The 16,312-nt window shown below is 33.3% G+C and overlaps 1 protein-coding gene and 1 pseudogene across 2 annotated transcripts; both read left to right on the top strand.

The window, feature by feature from the left end:
* The first annotated feature begins 8,271 nt into the window (after positions 1–8,271).
* On the top strand, positions 8,272–13,934 carry LOC143623163 ((+)-neomenthol dehydrogenase-like). Its single transcript, XM_077094131.1, has 6 exons — positions 8,272–8,286; positions 8,868–8,890; positions 9,553–9,799; positions 9,869–9,943; positions 10,456–10,626; positions 13,872–13,934. Exons 1-6 carry the CDS (start codon positions 8,272–8,274, stop codon positions 13,932–13,934), a joined length of 594 nt encoding a protein of 197 aa, XP_076950246.1.
* Positions 13,870–16,022, top strand: LOC143623210 ((+)-neomenthol dehydrogenase-like; annotated as a pseudogene). Its single transcript, XR_013151852.1, has 5 exons — positions 13,870–13,963; positions 14,901–15,139; positions 15,222–15,296; positions 15,360–15,540; positions 15,608–16,022. The product of XR_013151852.1 is annotated as a (+)-neomenthol dehydrogenase-like (transcript).
* The last annotated feature ends 290 nt before the right edge of the window (positions 16,023–16,312 follow it).

Genomic DNA, 16,312 nt, shown 5'->3' with positions numbered 1-16,312 from the left:
ATGAATATAATTGAATATTCAAAAAAGAAATATACATCAATATAAAAAAAATACCTCTTATGAAATAATGCTCAATCCATGGAAATTAGCTTGTATCAGTCGGGACATTAACCTAAAATTCTAAAGTAGAATATTAATATTGATATTATGTAAAATTTGATATTTAATATATAACCGGAAAAATTGAATGTCTTACTGAAAAAAACAATATAATGATAATAACCATGGTATCTCAGATTTAGACTTAGAAGGTAAACTGAAATATTCCGTAAATCAATCGGGTAAATAATCTGAAATAATAAAGTTTTGTTATTACATTGATATTATGGAAGATTATAATTATAATTTATAACCGGATAATTTAAATGTGTCTTACCGGAAAAACGAAATAATAATATTTTCCATGGATGAAGGTGACTTTTTATTTAGAACCTAGAAGAACAACATGTAAAACAAAAAAACAGGAAAGAAAAATATAAAACTTCAAATAAATATAAAACAACCATTATTATAGGTATAACAAATAACCGGAAAAACTTACCGGAAAAACTTAACGGAAAAACGTAAATACGTCCACATATTAGCTTCATCGCCGTTTTTGATTTACAACCTAAACTGATTTTAATAAAATCAGTTAACAATGAAAATAAAGATAAAAATGTTAGAGGAAACAATAACCGGAAGAAGATATAATGTTGCCGGAAATATATATATCAACAATCGGAATTTTTTTATAAAATATAAACTTACCGGAAAACGATTAATACAAATCTAGATCTAGATTAGTCAGAAAATTTGAGAGGAAAGAAAAATATAAAACTTCAAATAAGTATAAAACAACCATTGTTATAGGTATAAACATAACCGGAAAAACTTAACGGAAAAACTTACCGGAAAAACGTAAATACGTCCACATATTAGCTTCATCACCGTTTTTGAATTACAACCTAAACTGATTTTAATAAAATCAGTTGACAATGAAAATAAAGATAAAAAGGTTAGAGGAAACAATAACCAGAAGAAAATATAATTTTGCCGGAAATACATATATCAACAATCGGAAGTTTATTATAGATTATAAACTTACCGGAAAACGATTAATACAAATCTAGATCTAGAGTAGCCGGAATATATGAGAGGGTGAAAAGAGATCCGGCTAATAGAGAAAGAGAGAAAAATATGTTTAGGGTGAAAAATTATGAATTATTAACTCAAATATACATAGAATTTATTTCCATTTTTGAGTTACTTTCCATTGTCCACTTCCAATACAATGTGATTTTTAATATATAGGATATATTTGTCATTCTTAATGACATCAAGATAGCTTAGTTGGATGGTTTGTGTGCTACGTATTAAGACTTTCATCTCGCTCAAAGCCCAGCTTCGAATCCTAGTCCACGCAACTAATTTTTGATTTATTAAAAAAAAGGTTTGATGATTTGGCAATGATGTGGATAAGCTAGTTGAATGACATGTGTACAATTGATGTGGAGAGGCTAGTTGAATGACATGTGTACAAATTGTATTGCTTTAATAGTATGTAAAGATGATCCAAGCCCATTGTATAAATTCCAAGCCCATATCTTTAATTGAATTAAAACAAAACCCAACTAATTAAAAGATATATCCTAATATCGGCCAACCGACAAAACATAAAATAAATAATTCTGACTCCTTCATCTCCTAACTCGTTAATAACTAATAATATTTATTTGATTATCAAGTTAATCCGGTAACACTAAGATCTTGTCGATAACACCAAAAATTTCAGCATTCCTCCCCCATTTTAGTGATATCCATGGTTAACTTAAAACAATTCTCACAACAACCAAATTTATGCATAAATGAAATTGTCCTATGAATTGAATTTTCATCTTAGTATATATCATTCAAATATTAGAATGCCTGGGTGTCACTATGGATTAAACGCTTGCTATCCATTTAAATACCTGAAGTTAACATACAGATAAATTCACAAATTCAAGTTCATACTCGACGGAATGTTTTACTAACCGGTGTCCTAATCCTTCAAAGAATATACCAAAGCTAAGTTCGAGCTTTTTCAAGTGGCTAAACTTCATATTCTTGTAGGTAGTTCTTTAATCTCGCTCATGCAAATGAAATTTATCAAAGAACCATTAAGAAGTTATATTTTAACCTTCTTTATCTTGCAGGGCCGAACACAAACCTTAGAATGATTATGATAATGTGTTTCAATATCTCTATGTCAAGCTTTTCACATTAAATTCAACATCTAACGTTGTATAATTAGATGGGAAATGCATGTTTTGACATGGGATAAAGTATGGACTTTGAACCCGTCTGTATGGGCTTTTTAGTCTGTATGGTAATCAGCCAAATTATATTTAGACCTTATAATTCAATAGATATCACAACATGGATGATGATCTCATGAATCATGCTATATATAACACACAATTCTCTAGACTTTTCATTACACTTGACTATAACCCTTAGCTAGCACTATCACATTGCTCAATACGATACTTGTGCCAAAATACTTAAACAAAAAATAAGTAACAACATAAACCCGATACCATATCAATTATATTGGCTTGATATTGTAAAGTTTTTCTCTTTAATTATTTTGTTTGCTTCCTCCGAAAGAAAACAAAAAAGAAATATTAATAAAATAAACATGAGTGGTGTAAAAATATAATAATAATAATAATATAAATAGCTAAAGTTGTATTCTTTTATTATTGTTAATTGATATAGCGGAATTTGATCTATTAACATCGAAGAATACAAAATGAATTGACTATGAATTTGACTCAGAAATCTAACAACGATTTAGGGCTTCTCTTATTCACAATGAAACGATTACAAAGAAAGAAATCTCAAATAAAAAATGATTGAGTATTGAGAGAGAATTACAAAGAAAAATTGAAACTGAATACTAACTAACTAAGCCCTAATCTGTTTATAACTACCACCGACAACCCATATACAAATTGTCACTTTTAGCCCCTCTAATTACACAAGTTGTGTAAACACTAACCATCTTTGACTATTTGACTTTCGTTAACCAAGGCATACTTATATCATAACAATCTCCACCTTATGCCTTTATCAACTAACATCAAAATGATCACCAACATGTATTAAATCCAAACAAGTGTTAAACTTTGGACCTGGCACAACTTTGGTTAACATGTCTGCTGCATTTAACTCAGTATTCACATAATCAACTTCAATCTCCTTTGAACTGATTATATCTCTTATAAAATGAATCTTTACTGAAATATGTTTGGTCCTTTCATGATAAATGAGATTCTTTGTCAGCTTAATTTCACTTTGATTATCACATAACACCAAAGCTCTATCAACCGTAACCCCCAATTTTGATACAAATCCCTTTAGCCACATACACTCATTAACAGCTTCAGTTAATGCAATATATTCAGATTCAGTAGATGACAAAGCTACCACCTTTTGCAATGTTGACTTCCAAACGACTAAACCACCATTAACCAGAAATGCATACCCTGTCACAGATTTACCCCTGTCAAGATCTTTGGCAAAATCTGCATCTATGTACCCCTTCACCATCTCCACTTCTCTACCACCTTTACCAAAAAATATACCAACATCTTGTGTACCATTTAGATACCTCATAATCCACTTAACAGCCTCCTAATGTTGTTTACCAGGATTATATAAAAATCTGCTGACTAGGCTAACTGCATATCCTAGATCAGGTCTAGTGCAAACCATTAGATACATTAAGCTACCTACTGCACTAGAATAAGGAACTTTTGACATTTCCTTTACCTCCACCTCACTAACAGGTGAATCCTGCTTTGACAATTTATAATGCTGACCCAAAGGAGTAGAAACTGACTTACTAAAACTCATAAAGTAATTGGCTAAAACCTTCTTCACATAAGACTTTTGAGTCAATTTCAAGATCCCAACAGCCCTATCTCTTGAAATTTCCATGCCAAGAATCTTCTTTGCACACCCGAGTTCCTTCATATCAAACTCTCTTTCAAGCAACTCCTTTGTAGCCCTAATTTCTTCTTTATCCTTGCAGGCCACAAGTATATCATCCACATACAGTAACAAATACACAAAAGACCCCTTTGTATATTCTTTAAAATATACACAATTATCAAATTACTTCTATTAAAATCATTTGATACCATGTAGTCATCAAACCTTTTGTACCACTGTCTTGGAGACTGCTTCAAACCATATAGTGATCTTTTTAACAAGCACACTTTATCACTATCTTTCTCCACCTCAAAACCCATGGGTTGTTCCATATAAATTTCTTCTTCTAAATTCCCATGAAGAAATGCTGTTTTTACATCAAGCTGTTCTAATTCAAGATCCAATACTGCACATAATGACAATATTACCCTTATTGAAGTGTGTTTCAGAACTGGAGAATAAATTTTATTGTAATCCAGCCATGCTCTTTGAGTGAACCCTTTGGCAACTAGTCTTGCCTTGAACCTAGGAGCCTCCCCTTCTTCCACTCCTTCTTTCAACTTATAAATCCACTTACAATTGACTAACTTCTGATCTTCAGGCTTATTTACTAGCACCCATGTGTTATTCTTCTGCAATGATTCCATCTCTTCTTTCTTTGCTTTAACCCACCCATCTCTTTGCTCAGAGTTAACAGCTTCATTGTAAGTCAATGGTTCATTCACACTTTCAGATTCTGCAACACTAAAGACATATGCTGAAATGTCTTCACTGTCCCTGAATCTTGCAGGTGGTACAATATTTCTTCTTATTCTGTCTTTTGCTAAACTTTAACTGGAAGTATTAGTACTTGTGCTTGCATTATTACTTGAACTTGGATCATCACTTGAGACCTCAATTTGAGTTATTGCCTTTTCTTCATTAATCAACTCCACCTCAAACTGACCATTTTTGCCCCTCATTTTCCAAATTTCTCCCAATTATATCTTTATGCATTACATCCTCCTTAAACACTATATCTCTACTGATTATGACCTTAGGTGTACCTACATCCATTCTCCATAGCCTATACCCTTTCACACCACTAGGATAACCCAACATTACACATTTGACAGCCCTTGGTTCAAGTTTTCCTTGATTCACATGAGCATAAGCAAGTGAACCAAATACCTTCAAATTATTATAATTTGCAGGCTGTCCAGACCACATCTCCATTGGTGTTTTCATGTCAATGGTTGTAGAAGGAGATCTATTGACTAAGTAAACTGTTGTACTTAATGCTTCTGCCCAAAATACCCTTGGCATACCAGCACTAATTAACATACATCTTATCTTCTCAAGTAAGGCCCTGTTCATCCTTTCAACTAGACCATTTTGTTGTGGAGTTCCCACAACTGCTAAATGTCTAGCTATGCCTTTATCTTTACAAAACTGACTAAACAGTCCATTACAAAACTCGAGACCATTATCAGTTCTCAATTTCTTTATTTTTCTCTCTGTCTAAGTTTCAACCAAAATCTCCATTCTTTGAACTTCCCAAGGGTTTCATCTTTATGTTTTAACATATATACCCAGACCCTTCTTGAATAATCATCAATTATTGAGAGAAAATACCTGGCACCTCCTAAGGATTGGACTTTAGCAGGACCCCACAAATTAGCATGCACATAATCAAGTATATTCATTGTAGCATGTAATCCTTTCTTAAAGCTAACCCTCTTAGCTTTCCCAAACACACAATTCTCACAGAACTCTAGCTCACAGTTCTTAAGATCTTTAAGATACTCCCTAATTTCAATTAATCCTTGTGGACTAATGTGTCCCATTCTTCTATGCCACATCATAGCCTTGGACTCCACCTCTTTCTCTGCAACATTTGCAGAACCTTTTGACAAAACCTCACCATCCAAGAAATAGATGTTGTTACCCTTAGTACCAGACAAAACTGTCATAGATCCTTTAATCACTTTGACCTTACCATTCTTTAGAGTTACTTGATAATCATTGCTCTCAAAGGTACCAAAAAATTTTAATTTCCTTTTTAAATCAAGAATATGCCTAACATCTTCCAGTTCAACCTTGTTTCCATTATCTAACTTAAAAGAAATAAAACCAATACCTTGTATTTTGCAATGTCTATCATCTCCTAACTTCACAGACCCTTGATCTATCATTCTCAAGTTCTTGAAATACTCCCTTTCAGGAGTCATATGATAAGAACATCCGGAATCCATAACCCATTCACTAGACCCTTGTACATTAGTAACCACCATGACATCTGCACTATCATAACAATCAGATCCTTCTTGTGAAGTCTTTTCTTGTTTCTTGAAATTACTCCTCTCACCCTTCTTCTTCGTCAACTCAGGACAATCTCTCTTAAAGTGTTTCTTAGAATTGCATATGAAACATCTCTTCTTGAAATTAGACTTAGACCTTGACTTATGATCACCTTTATTTTTGAAAGTTCTCTGTTCTGATCTACCTCTCACATACAACCCATCAGACCCATCATCTTTAGCCTCTCCTCTCTTATGCAACTCCTTAGAGTTCATGGCTGCAATCACATCTTTCATAGACAAACTTTCTCTTCCAAACATCAAAGTATCAACAAAATGCTCATATGGCACGGGTAATGATGCCAAGAATATAATAGCCCTATCCTCATCATCAATCTTAACCTCTATATTTTCAATATCAAGAATTATCTTATTGAATTCATCAATATGATCCTCTAAGGACTTACCGGCTGCCATGGAAAACATATACAACCTCTTCTTTAGATAGAGACGATTAGCCAATAACTTAGTCATGTACAACCCTTCTAACTTTGCCCATACCGCAGCAGCTATGATCTCTTTTGAAACTTCACGAAGAACCCGATCACCCAAACACAATATTATTGCACTATGGGCCTTTTCTAGAATATCCTTCTTCTCCTTATCGCTTAGCCCTTCTGGCATGTTCGGCTCACCTAACAAGGCATCAGATGCCCCCCTGATGAACCAATAGAGCCCTCATCTTCACACGCCATAAGCTAAAATCGTTCTTGCCATCAAATTTCTCAATATCAAACTTAGCATTCACCATTCTTGCAATAGAATCAAGAATCAGATTAACAGTATCTTTGAAATCAACGGAGCCTAAGCTCTGATACCAATTGTTAGTGATATAGCGGAATTTGATCTATTAACACCGAAGAATACAAAATGAATTGAATATGAATTTGACTTGGAAATCTAGGGCTTCTCTTATTCACAATGAAACGATTACAAAGAAAGAATCTCAAATCAAAAATGATTGAGTATTGAGAGAGAATTACAAAGAAAAATTGAAACTGAATACTAACTAACTAAGCCCTAATCTGTTTATAACTACCACCAACAACCCATATACAAATTGTCACTTTTAGCCCCTCTAATTACACAAGTTGTGTAAACACTAACCATCTTTGACTATTTGACTTTCGTTGACCAAGGCATACTTATATCATAACAATTTTGTTCAGGGGCGGATTTACATTATAGTGAGGGGTGCATGGAAACCCCCGACTTTTGAAATTATAGTGTAAAGTTGTATATGAATATCTAGAGTGCACCCTCTTATAAAATTAGAGTGCACCACCAAAACAAACTAGAAAAGTGGTGGAGTAGCTACGGAATTTGTTGTTAACATTGATGTCATGAGTTTGATTCTTCTATTTGGCCGGTATTTTTACCATCCACTTTTTGCTCACCGTTACCTGATGCATACACATATTATTAATATTGCTAGTTTATATTCAGATTATTTTTAGATTTTACAAACGTGTGCCAACAGTAACTATCTATATAATTATTCATTTAAAGCTTGGACTTGCAGACAAATTTATTGATTAAAGCTTGTTTGGACTAAATTGCTTGACCCAACTAACATTCAAGATACTACGCTATTATAGCAACCAAATTGAATTTACAAACACAATCTAGCCTCTAAAATATGCAAAAACATCCTTATAAAGACAATACTTTTATGTGCGCCTATAATTAGAGAGTGAACATATGTATTTTGAGCTATCATATTTTCACAAAAGTCCATACGATGAAACAAAAATGTTAGTAACGGCTTGGTTTGGTTCGGTTTAATTCGTAACGGTTTTGTTTCGGTTGTTGAAATAGTATAGATGCATACATATATAATGAAATTTCAGCACAAATAGAAGATAGTGCGGTTGGAATATGTCACGTCTGTTTGTGACAAATATGATATTGAAGTGGTTGTCGGTTAATATGAAAGTCAAGTATATTGACCCGGAATGTCGATGAAGGAAGAATGGTGTCACCAACCGTAACAGTTATGTGGCTAATAATTTCACCATTATATGGTTAATAATTAATTTATAATGATAATGTTTTTTTATTATTGTATCATATATTGTGTCATATTTTTAATATGTAATGAAGCTTACCTGAATCGAACCATCGAACCGACCCAAATTTTTTTATATCCAACTTTGTGAAATTGAAACATTTAAAAATAGTGCACCACTTGAAAAAAATTCCTGGATTCGTCACTGATTTTGTTTGCTTTCTCCAAAACTAAAGAGTAAATGAATTAAATAAACAAAATTGATGTAAAATTATACTAGTTGGTGGTTTAGCAATATGGTGTTTACCTTCTTAAAAATTAATATGAGCTCAAACATATTACATGTATTATGTATATGACTAGATGAGTTTTAAGTGTAAAATAGTTTGTTAAAAAAAAAGTTCGATCATCTTTATATTATTGAATAATACAAAGGAGTAAAATAAGGTGGATCTTGTGCACACGTGTCTTCTTACAATTGCTTATATATGCAGTTTTCTTTATCCATTATTATTATTTCATAACCAGTTGGCTGCTTTTGATCATCCAACCCTCCAAAGTTGTCAGAATCTGGGGAGAACAGGTACTAGGATTTGATTTAAGGTTTCATATACTTTGTTTGTCAAGTCAATAGTTAAGGGTTTTGAATTGCATACAACTTGGATAGCTTTTTAAATATATAGTATCACACACTCACTTTTAAATATTATATATAAATAAATATTTTGTAGATACACAAAATCAATAATCGAAGAAGATCAAAAGTGTATTTCAAAGAAAGAGATCTCCAAGAGAATTCGTTAGGGCACTAGGTTACGCATGAAACCATTCGGTTTAGCTGTTTTTGGTTTGTTCGGTTTTGTTTTTTCCAATTTTTTATAAGTTTGGTTATATTGTTTCGGTTATTTCGGTGTTGTGCACACCCCTAGAATTCGTATCAGTTCAAGGTGTATAAAAGTATAAAAGAACATATGTTTTCTTTTTCATATGAGTCAAACAATCACAAAATCTTTTTGAATCGTTGCAACCCTTCATTTTCCATGCAACTTTTAGCCATCCATCTCGATCCAGTTTGTTTCCACAGCATTATTAAGGCAGATTAAAAAAATTTCACGCACCGCGTCAAAATCAAAATAAGAAAGCATTAGTTAATCATATGATGTTTTACCCTAACATTAGCGTTATATTGCATTTGTGTTTGTTATTGGTAACCAATTTGTTGCATATGCAAATATGTGTGTGTAGATATGCATTAGTAACTGGTGCAAACAAAGGTATAGGATTTGAAATATGCAAGCAACTAGCTTCAAATGGGATCAAAGTCGTGTTGACCGCTAGAGACGTAAAAAGAGGGACTGATGCTGTTGCCAAATTCAAAGACACTCGTCTTTCGGATCTTGTTACATTTCATCAACTTGATGTGGTGGATCCTGCTAGTGTTGCTTCCTCAGCTCAGTATGTGAAAACCCAACTTGGAAAACTTGATATCTTGGTATGATCGAAAACCGAATATTATATTTTTGATTTTTGACCACTCGTTATAACGAAAAAAAATCTACAGGTGAACAATTCTGGGATTGATGGTGTTATAACAGATGAAGAAGCTATAAGGGCTGCAAAAGCTAGTGGTAAAGAGGTACTTGTTTTATCATATGGAGGTGATTTGTACACAACTTGTTGTACTTCTTACAAAACTATGAATACATGTTAGAGGTCGGTTACGCTGGCCACACGTCCTAGAACAGTTACCCGTCAGGTTTCGTTGCACGTCTGGTAAACGTGCCCGAAACAGGTTAACGAGTCCGGGGCCGGTAATGCATCTGGTACTGATTAAACGTGTTCATGGTCGGTAAAAACCTCTTATGAAAATAAGGGTATAATAGTCATTCAATAACTTAATTGTTAATGAAATGGTTAAATATGTAATATATATGTTTTTGGAAGAGAAATATGTAATTGATTTTTTTTAGTTTGGGGAAATATTTAATTATTGATCTTAAAAGGGAAAAACATGTAATTGATAAGTTTAGTAGGGGAAATATGTAAACATCGCAAAGCGAACACCAACATGCCTTTGTTTGTGTTCGTTTGGTTCATTTACAGACCTCGTACTTTTACTATCCTGTTACCATTTTCTTTTCGATACAGGACCAAATCGACTGGAGTAAGGTATTAACGGCAACTTATGAACGGGCTGTACAATGTATACAAACAAACTACTATGGAACGAAAAGAATGATTGAGCATTTCATTCCTATTCTTGAATTATCCGATTCTCCAACGATTGTAAACGTTTCTTCATCCTTGGGATGGTTTAAGGCAAGTGTAATCTTTCTAACACGTAGTATAATATTTTGGCATGGTGAGTGTCGAAGACGGTGCACGAATTCTGGTTAAGGTTGCGTTGACTCCCAAAGGCGGTCCGTCTGGGTGTTTCTTCGATGCAAATGGCGTCACGTCGTTTTAATGAATGCGTGATATATATAGAATTCCACATAAGGGCGATGGTCACTTTTGTATGCTAATGAAATAAGATGACCATAAATGTTTATGTACAAAGCTTTGTTAATGTGTGAAAGTACGAAGGATTAAATAAATGTTGTTCTTTTAATTTCAAATGCCATCTAATCAACTTACATTTGAACGGACTGAACCCACAACATGTGTTGTGGAATGTAATTAGAGCATCCACGACGTTTGTAATTAGCGGACTGTCACCATCCGAAATTTACAAACGCCCCAAGTCTGGACAATACTGATGTGAGCTAGTTCCAACCAAGAAGTTCAAAATTTCGCCCGCAAATCCACACCTTGAACAAACTTGATAATGGGATCCACACACACACACACACTATATTGAGGTTTAAAAGAATACGTTGATAAAGCATGTGATGCTATGACGGTTTGTGAAGATTGCTTAACAAATAGATGTTTTTAATGAAGTTTGAAGTTTGATTTAAAGCTTTTATATGACGGTTTGTAAACGTCATATTTTGCTAGACCACAATATCATCATCATCTTCTTCATCTTCTTGTAAAGTAATGAAATATGAATCTATATTATCTCCTTAAACAAATTTTAGCTCATGTAGAGGAAGATTGAATGTTGAAGAAGGCACCCATTGGCCATTGATCATGGACAAGAACATTTTGGTTTTCTTTTACATGGTGAGATTTGCTAGCCAAGCTCTAGTAAATCTTGAAAGTATAGGCCAACTTTGTGTTATAAGGGCTCGTCGAGTTAACAAGTTGAGCTTGAACCTGTTAACCTTATGCAACATATATATATATATATATAATAATTAAGGCTTTTACTAGAGAAAAGTTCCTAACGGTACGATACAAAGTTACAATGATGTTTGACACAAAATTGTTGAGTTTTCGAGAAAAAATGTGTGTTTTTCCAGCCAAAAACGTTTTTCCAACGTTAGAATTATGTTAGTCGCGGACCATAGGAACAAATACGTTAAAAGATAGGACCGTCAACAACCAATTCCTTAGTTGGGACCGGCAGTGCCCAAAAGATGATAGTTATGACCAATAAAAAACAATTTTCCTTGTTTATATAATCTTAAAACTTCATAAAATTAACTATTAACTATTTAAAAACATTTAATATATAGCATATATATATATATATATATATAATATATATATATATATATATATATGCTATATATTAAATGTTTTTAAATAGTTAATAGTTAATTTTATGAAGTTTTAAGATTATATAAACAAGGAAAATTGTTTTTTATTGGTCATAACTATCATCTTTTGGGCACTGCCGGTCCCAACTAAGGAATTGGTTGTTGACGGTCCTATCTTTTAACGTATTTGTTCCTATGGTCCGCGACTAACATAATTCTAACGTTGGAAAAACGTTTTTGGCTGGAAAACACACATTTTTTCTCGAAAACTCAACAATTTTGTGTCAAACATCATTGTAACTTTGTATCGTACCTTTAGGAACTTTTCTCTAGTAAAAGCCTTAATTATTGAGAATGCCGGAACCCTAGAACCATCGTCGGAATCAGTTGATGGTGCTTAAGTGATGGTGGTTGGTTGGCGGCGAGTCAATTGGTGGTGGTAGCGGTGTTCAGGTGGTGTTTTCCGGCAAAAAAATTGACTTTCTCGGCCAAAAACGTTTTTTCCGGCAACCTGAAACTAACGGCGTTAGGATTCTATTAGCCGCGGACCGATAGGAACATATACATTAAAAGTTGGAACCATCAGTGACCAATTCGATAGCTGGGACCGGCAATGACTAGAAGGCAATAGTTGGGACCAATAAAATCCAATTTTCCTATAAACAATATTGTGTAATAATAAAGTAAATAGGATCATTGGTTTAGCTTTTTTCTTTTTTTGAAATGCCAATTTATATTAAACCAAAAGAATGACCACTTACAAGACACAAGTATCCAAAAATACAAACAAAAACAAGATACAAAATCAAAGCATGCAACCTATTAAATTGGAAAATTCACAAAGTTTAACCGACTTCATTTTTCCCACTCCAAGCACGTTCTTTTGCTTCACCCACGTGAAAGATGCCAATTTGATGTCGTTCATCGAATTTGATAAGGGCATCTCCAGTGGGCTGCTTTGAAATCCCACGTGGAGTTGTTCATATTTCAAACACTTGAAACCTACCATTGGAGGTGTCAGTCCAAATTGCAATGGCTTGGAATTACAAACCGTGTGTGAAGCTATCAAATGGGCCCCCAACAATTTACAGTTTTACACAATATATAGACACATTAATTTGAAATGGCCTTGTGCTTTTTTAGATTGTTAAATTAATAATTTTGTAACCTAATCTAATATACATATGCGTGTGTTTCTCTTTTCTCTTTCTTTTTTTCCTTTTTCTATTTGTTAAGCTGTATGTTTTTTTTATTTTTATGAACGTTTTTTTCTTAAAATATTGTATGTTTTAATTTTTTAGGTATGTTTTTATCTAGTAAATTTTTGTATCTTTTATTATTAAAGTTATATTACATAGACGAACGATATAAAAAAATAATTAAGAATAAAATATATAGATTAATACAAATTAAATAAAAGAAAAAAATAGATGAGTTGGATGATGAGCTGGCGGTTTGAAATAAGGACATACAATGCCCACTGAAGGATAAATAAATGTTTTTAAATGTTGGTTTAAAATTTGATATGTCATGCTGAGGTGGCGGTTTAGAATAAACAAGAGTTACCACTAGAGATGCTCTAATACAAATAGAATATTATTGAAAATATGATCATTTCTAGATAGTCATATTATCTAACATGTTATCATCAATATAGATTACACCGCAAAATACGCCTCCTTATTCTTACTTAGCTATTCAAGAATATCTTTCACAAAATTAAAATTTACCTACATAAGAAATATCACCTAATCTTATATTATCAATCATATCACTTTAATAAAATAGAAAAATAATAACAAGAACTAGAAAGTAGTAGATGCCTCGTGCCGTTTCAAAAAGATAAATAAAAATAATAATAAAAAATAGTTGGTGGATTTTGTCTCCACGTGTTTTCTTACTTATGCTTTTATGCAGCTTTCAACAGCCATTAGCCCATTGGCTTCTTCTTCATCATCACCAAATAAGCAGCTGAGCTGAGCCAAAAATGGCGGAATCTGGGCAAACAGGTAACATGATTTGATTGTTCGTCCCCTCAACCAACCATATTATTAATATTCTTTGTTCATAACTTATAGCCCTGACTATCAAGTTTTAAACATAATAATAGTATTCTACTAAATTAATATAGACTATAAGAATTTTTCCCAATATTAATGTAGTTATCAAATTCTTCAGCAATTAATACTACTTTTGTAGCATAAGACTATTTGACTATAAAAAAAGCATAACCGGGAGTTTTCTAACACGTGTCATCCAAGTTAGCAATGACAAGTTTTGCAAAAGGTGGCGTAGTTATAACATGCCCCATAATCATTACACAATTATTTATTTTCGGTTTTTTAATATAAATAAAAATTGTAAATTAAAATACAAAAAACTTGATTGGACAACCACATCCGTTGTGTACACAACGAACCAGCCCAAAACGAACCTCACAACGAGGAGGGGGGGGGGGGGGGGGGGGGGGGGGGGTTGTGTGCCACGTTTTGGCTTCCACAACAAGGCCAGTATGTCTGGTCTAATATTTTTAATAAATTTAAGCCCAATATTGTTCCTTTATCTTGTTACAGAATGTTACTAGGTACAAAAAAACTAAACATAGTTTTTAACCAAACAAGTTGTTGAAAAATTATTTACCAAATGGATGTGGTTTCAAAATATATACTAACCTAGTAATTATGAATAACTTAACATATATACCTCTCTTTAATTTTTATTTTTCCCATCAACTCATTTTATAGGTGAACCTTTCTAAGGCAAGTTATATTTTGATACAATTAATCATTTGATGTGTTACCCGTCGAGATAGCCTACTTATATTAAATTGGCTAAATGTATAATACACGGATCATTTCATATTAGCTCTATGTTACATTTGTGTTTATAATTCTTAACCAACTTGTCGCATTTGTAAATACGAATGTTGTGTATATAAATATGCAGTGGTTACAGGGGCAAACAAAGGTATAGGATTTGAAATATGCAAGCAGCTAGCTTCAAATGGGGTCAAAGTAGTGTTGACCGCTAGAGACGAAAAACGAGGGACTGATGCCGTTGCCAAATTCAAAGACAATCGTCTTTCAGATCTTGTTACATTTCATCAACTTGATGTGGTCGATCCTGCTAGTGTTGCTTCTTTAGCTCAGTTTGTAAAAACTCAATTTGGAAAACTTGATATCTTGGTACGATCCAAAACCGCGTTCTTCAATTCTACCAATATTATATTTTTTATTTTTGACCACTCGTTTGCCAAAATGTGTACAGGTAAACAATTCTGGGATCGGTGGTGTTATAGCAGATGAAGAAGCTTTAAAGGCTTCAGGAGCTAGTGGCATAGAGGTAAATGTTTTATAGTAAAGGGATCATATGTACTGTCATATTATTATTTTCGGTTCGGTACAGGCTGCAGGAGGTCAAATCGAGTGGAAAAAGATATTAACCGAGTCTTATGAGTTGGCGGGTACAATGTATACAAACAAACTACTATGGAGTGAAACGAATGGTAGAGCATTTCATTCCTATTCTCGAATCATCCAATTCGCCAACGATTGTAAACGTGTCCTCGTCCATGGGAAAGTTAAAGGTAGGCTATCCAAACGATATACGCGTAGAAAACATTTGTTTACCTGTTTTATTTGTTTGTGTTCCAGGGTATAAAAAATGAATGGGCTAAAGACATATTAAGTGATATTGAAAACTTAACAGAAGAGAAAATAGATGAAGTGATTAATGAATATTTGAAAGATTACAAAGATGGATTGTTGGAAGCCAAAGGCTGGCCTCCTTTTATGTCAGCATATATTATCTCAAAAGCGGCCATGAATGCTTACACGAGATATTTGGCGAAGAAATACCCGAGTTTTGCGATCAATTGTGTGTGTCCAGGCTTTGTTAAAACAGACATCAACTATAATACCGGCATATTGAGTGTGGAAGACGGTGCAGAAGTTCCGGTTAAGGTTGCGTTGACTCCTAAAGGTGGTCCTTCCGGGTGCTTTTTTGATAGAAATGGCGTCACCTCATTTGAATGAATGTATATGATTCGATGCAAGGGCAATGATCATTAGAATGTGTACTATGTATCCATGGGGAATCTTGTACTTCAAAATTATGTGTTATTGTGTGCTTATTCTATATGTTATGATTTAGTGTTTAAGCTTGTAACTAGTAGTCTAATGTAATGTTTTCTGTATGCTACTAAATTTGGTTTATGTGTTGCTTGTTTGGTTGTTTCAAGATTATGTGTTTTTAAGCGATTTTTCGATTGCGTCATGTTTAGATAATTAAATGGATTAATTGATTGTTGATTGTTGATTGTTGATTGTGTTATGTTTAGACAATTAGATTGTGAAAAG

The sequence above is a fragment of the Bidens hawaiensis genome, unplaced genomic scaffold (genome assembly GCF_021521415.1).
Source record: "Bidens hawaiensis isolate Kalapana, Puna unplaced genomic scaffold, B.hawaiensis_p1.1 tig00003356_1, whole genome shotgun sequence".
Taxonomy (NCBI): domain Eukaryota; kingdom Viridiplantae; phylum Streptophyta; class Magnoliopsida; order Asterales; family Asteraceae; genus Bidens; species Bidens hawaiensis.
This window is presented reverse-complemented; position numbering and strand designations above follow the sequence as displayed.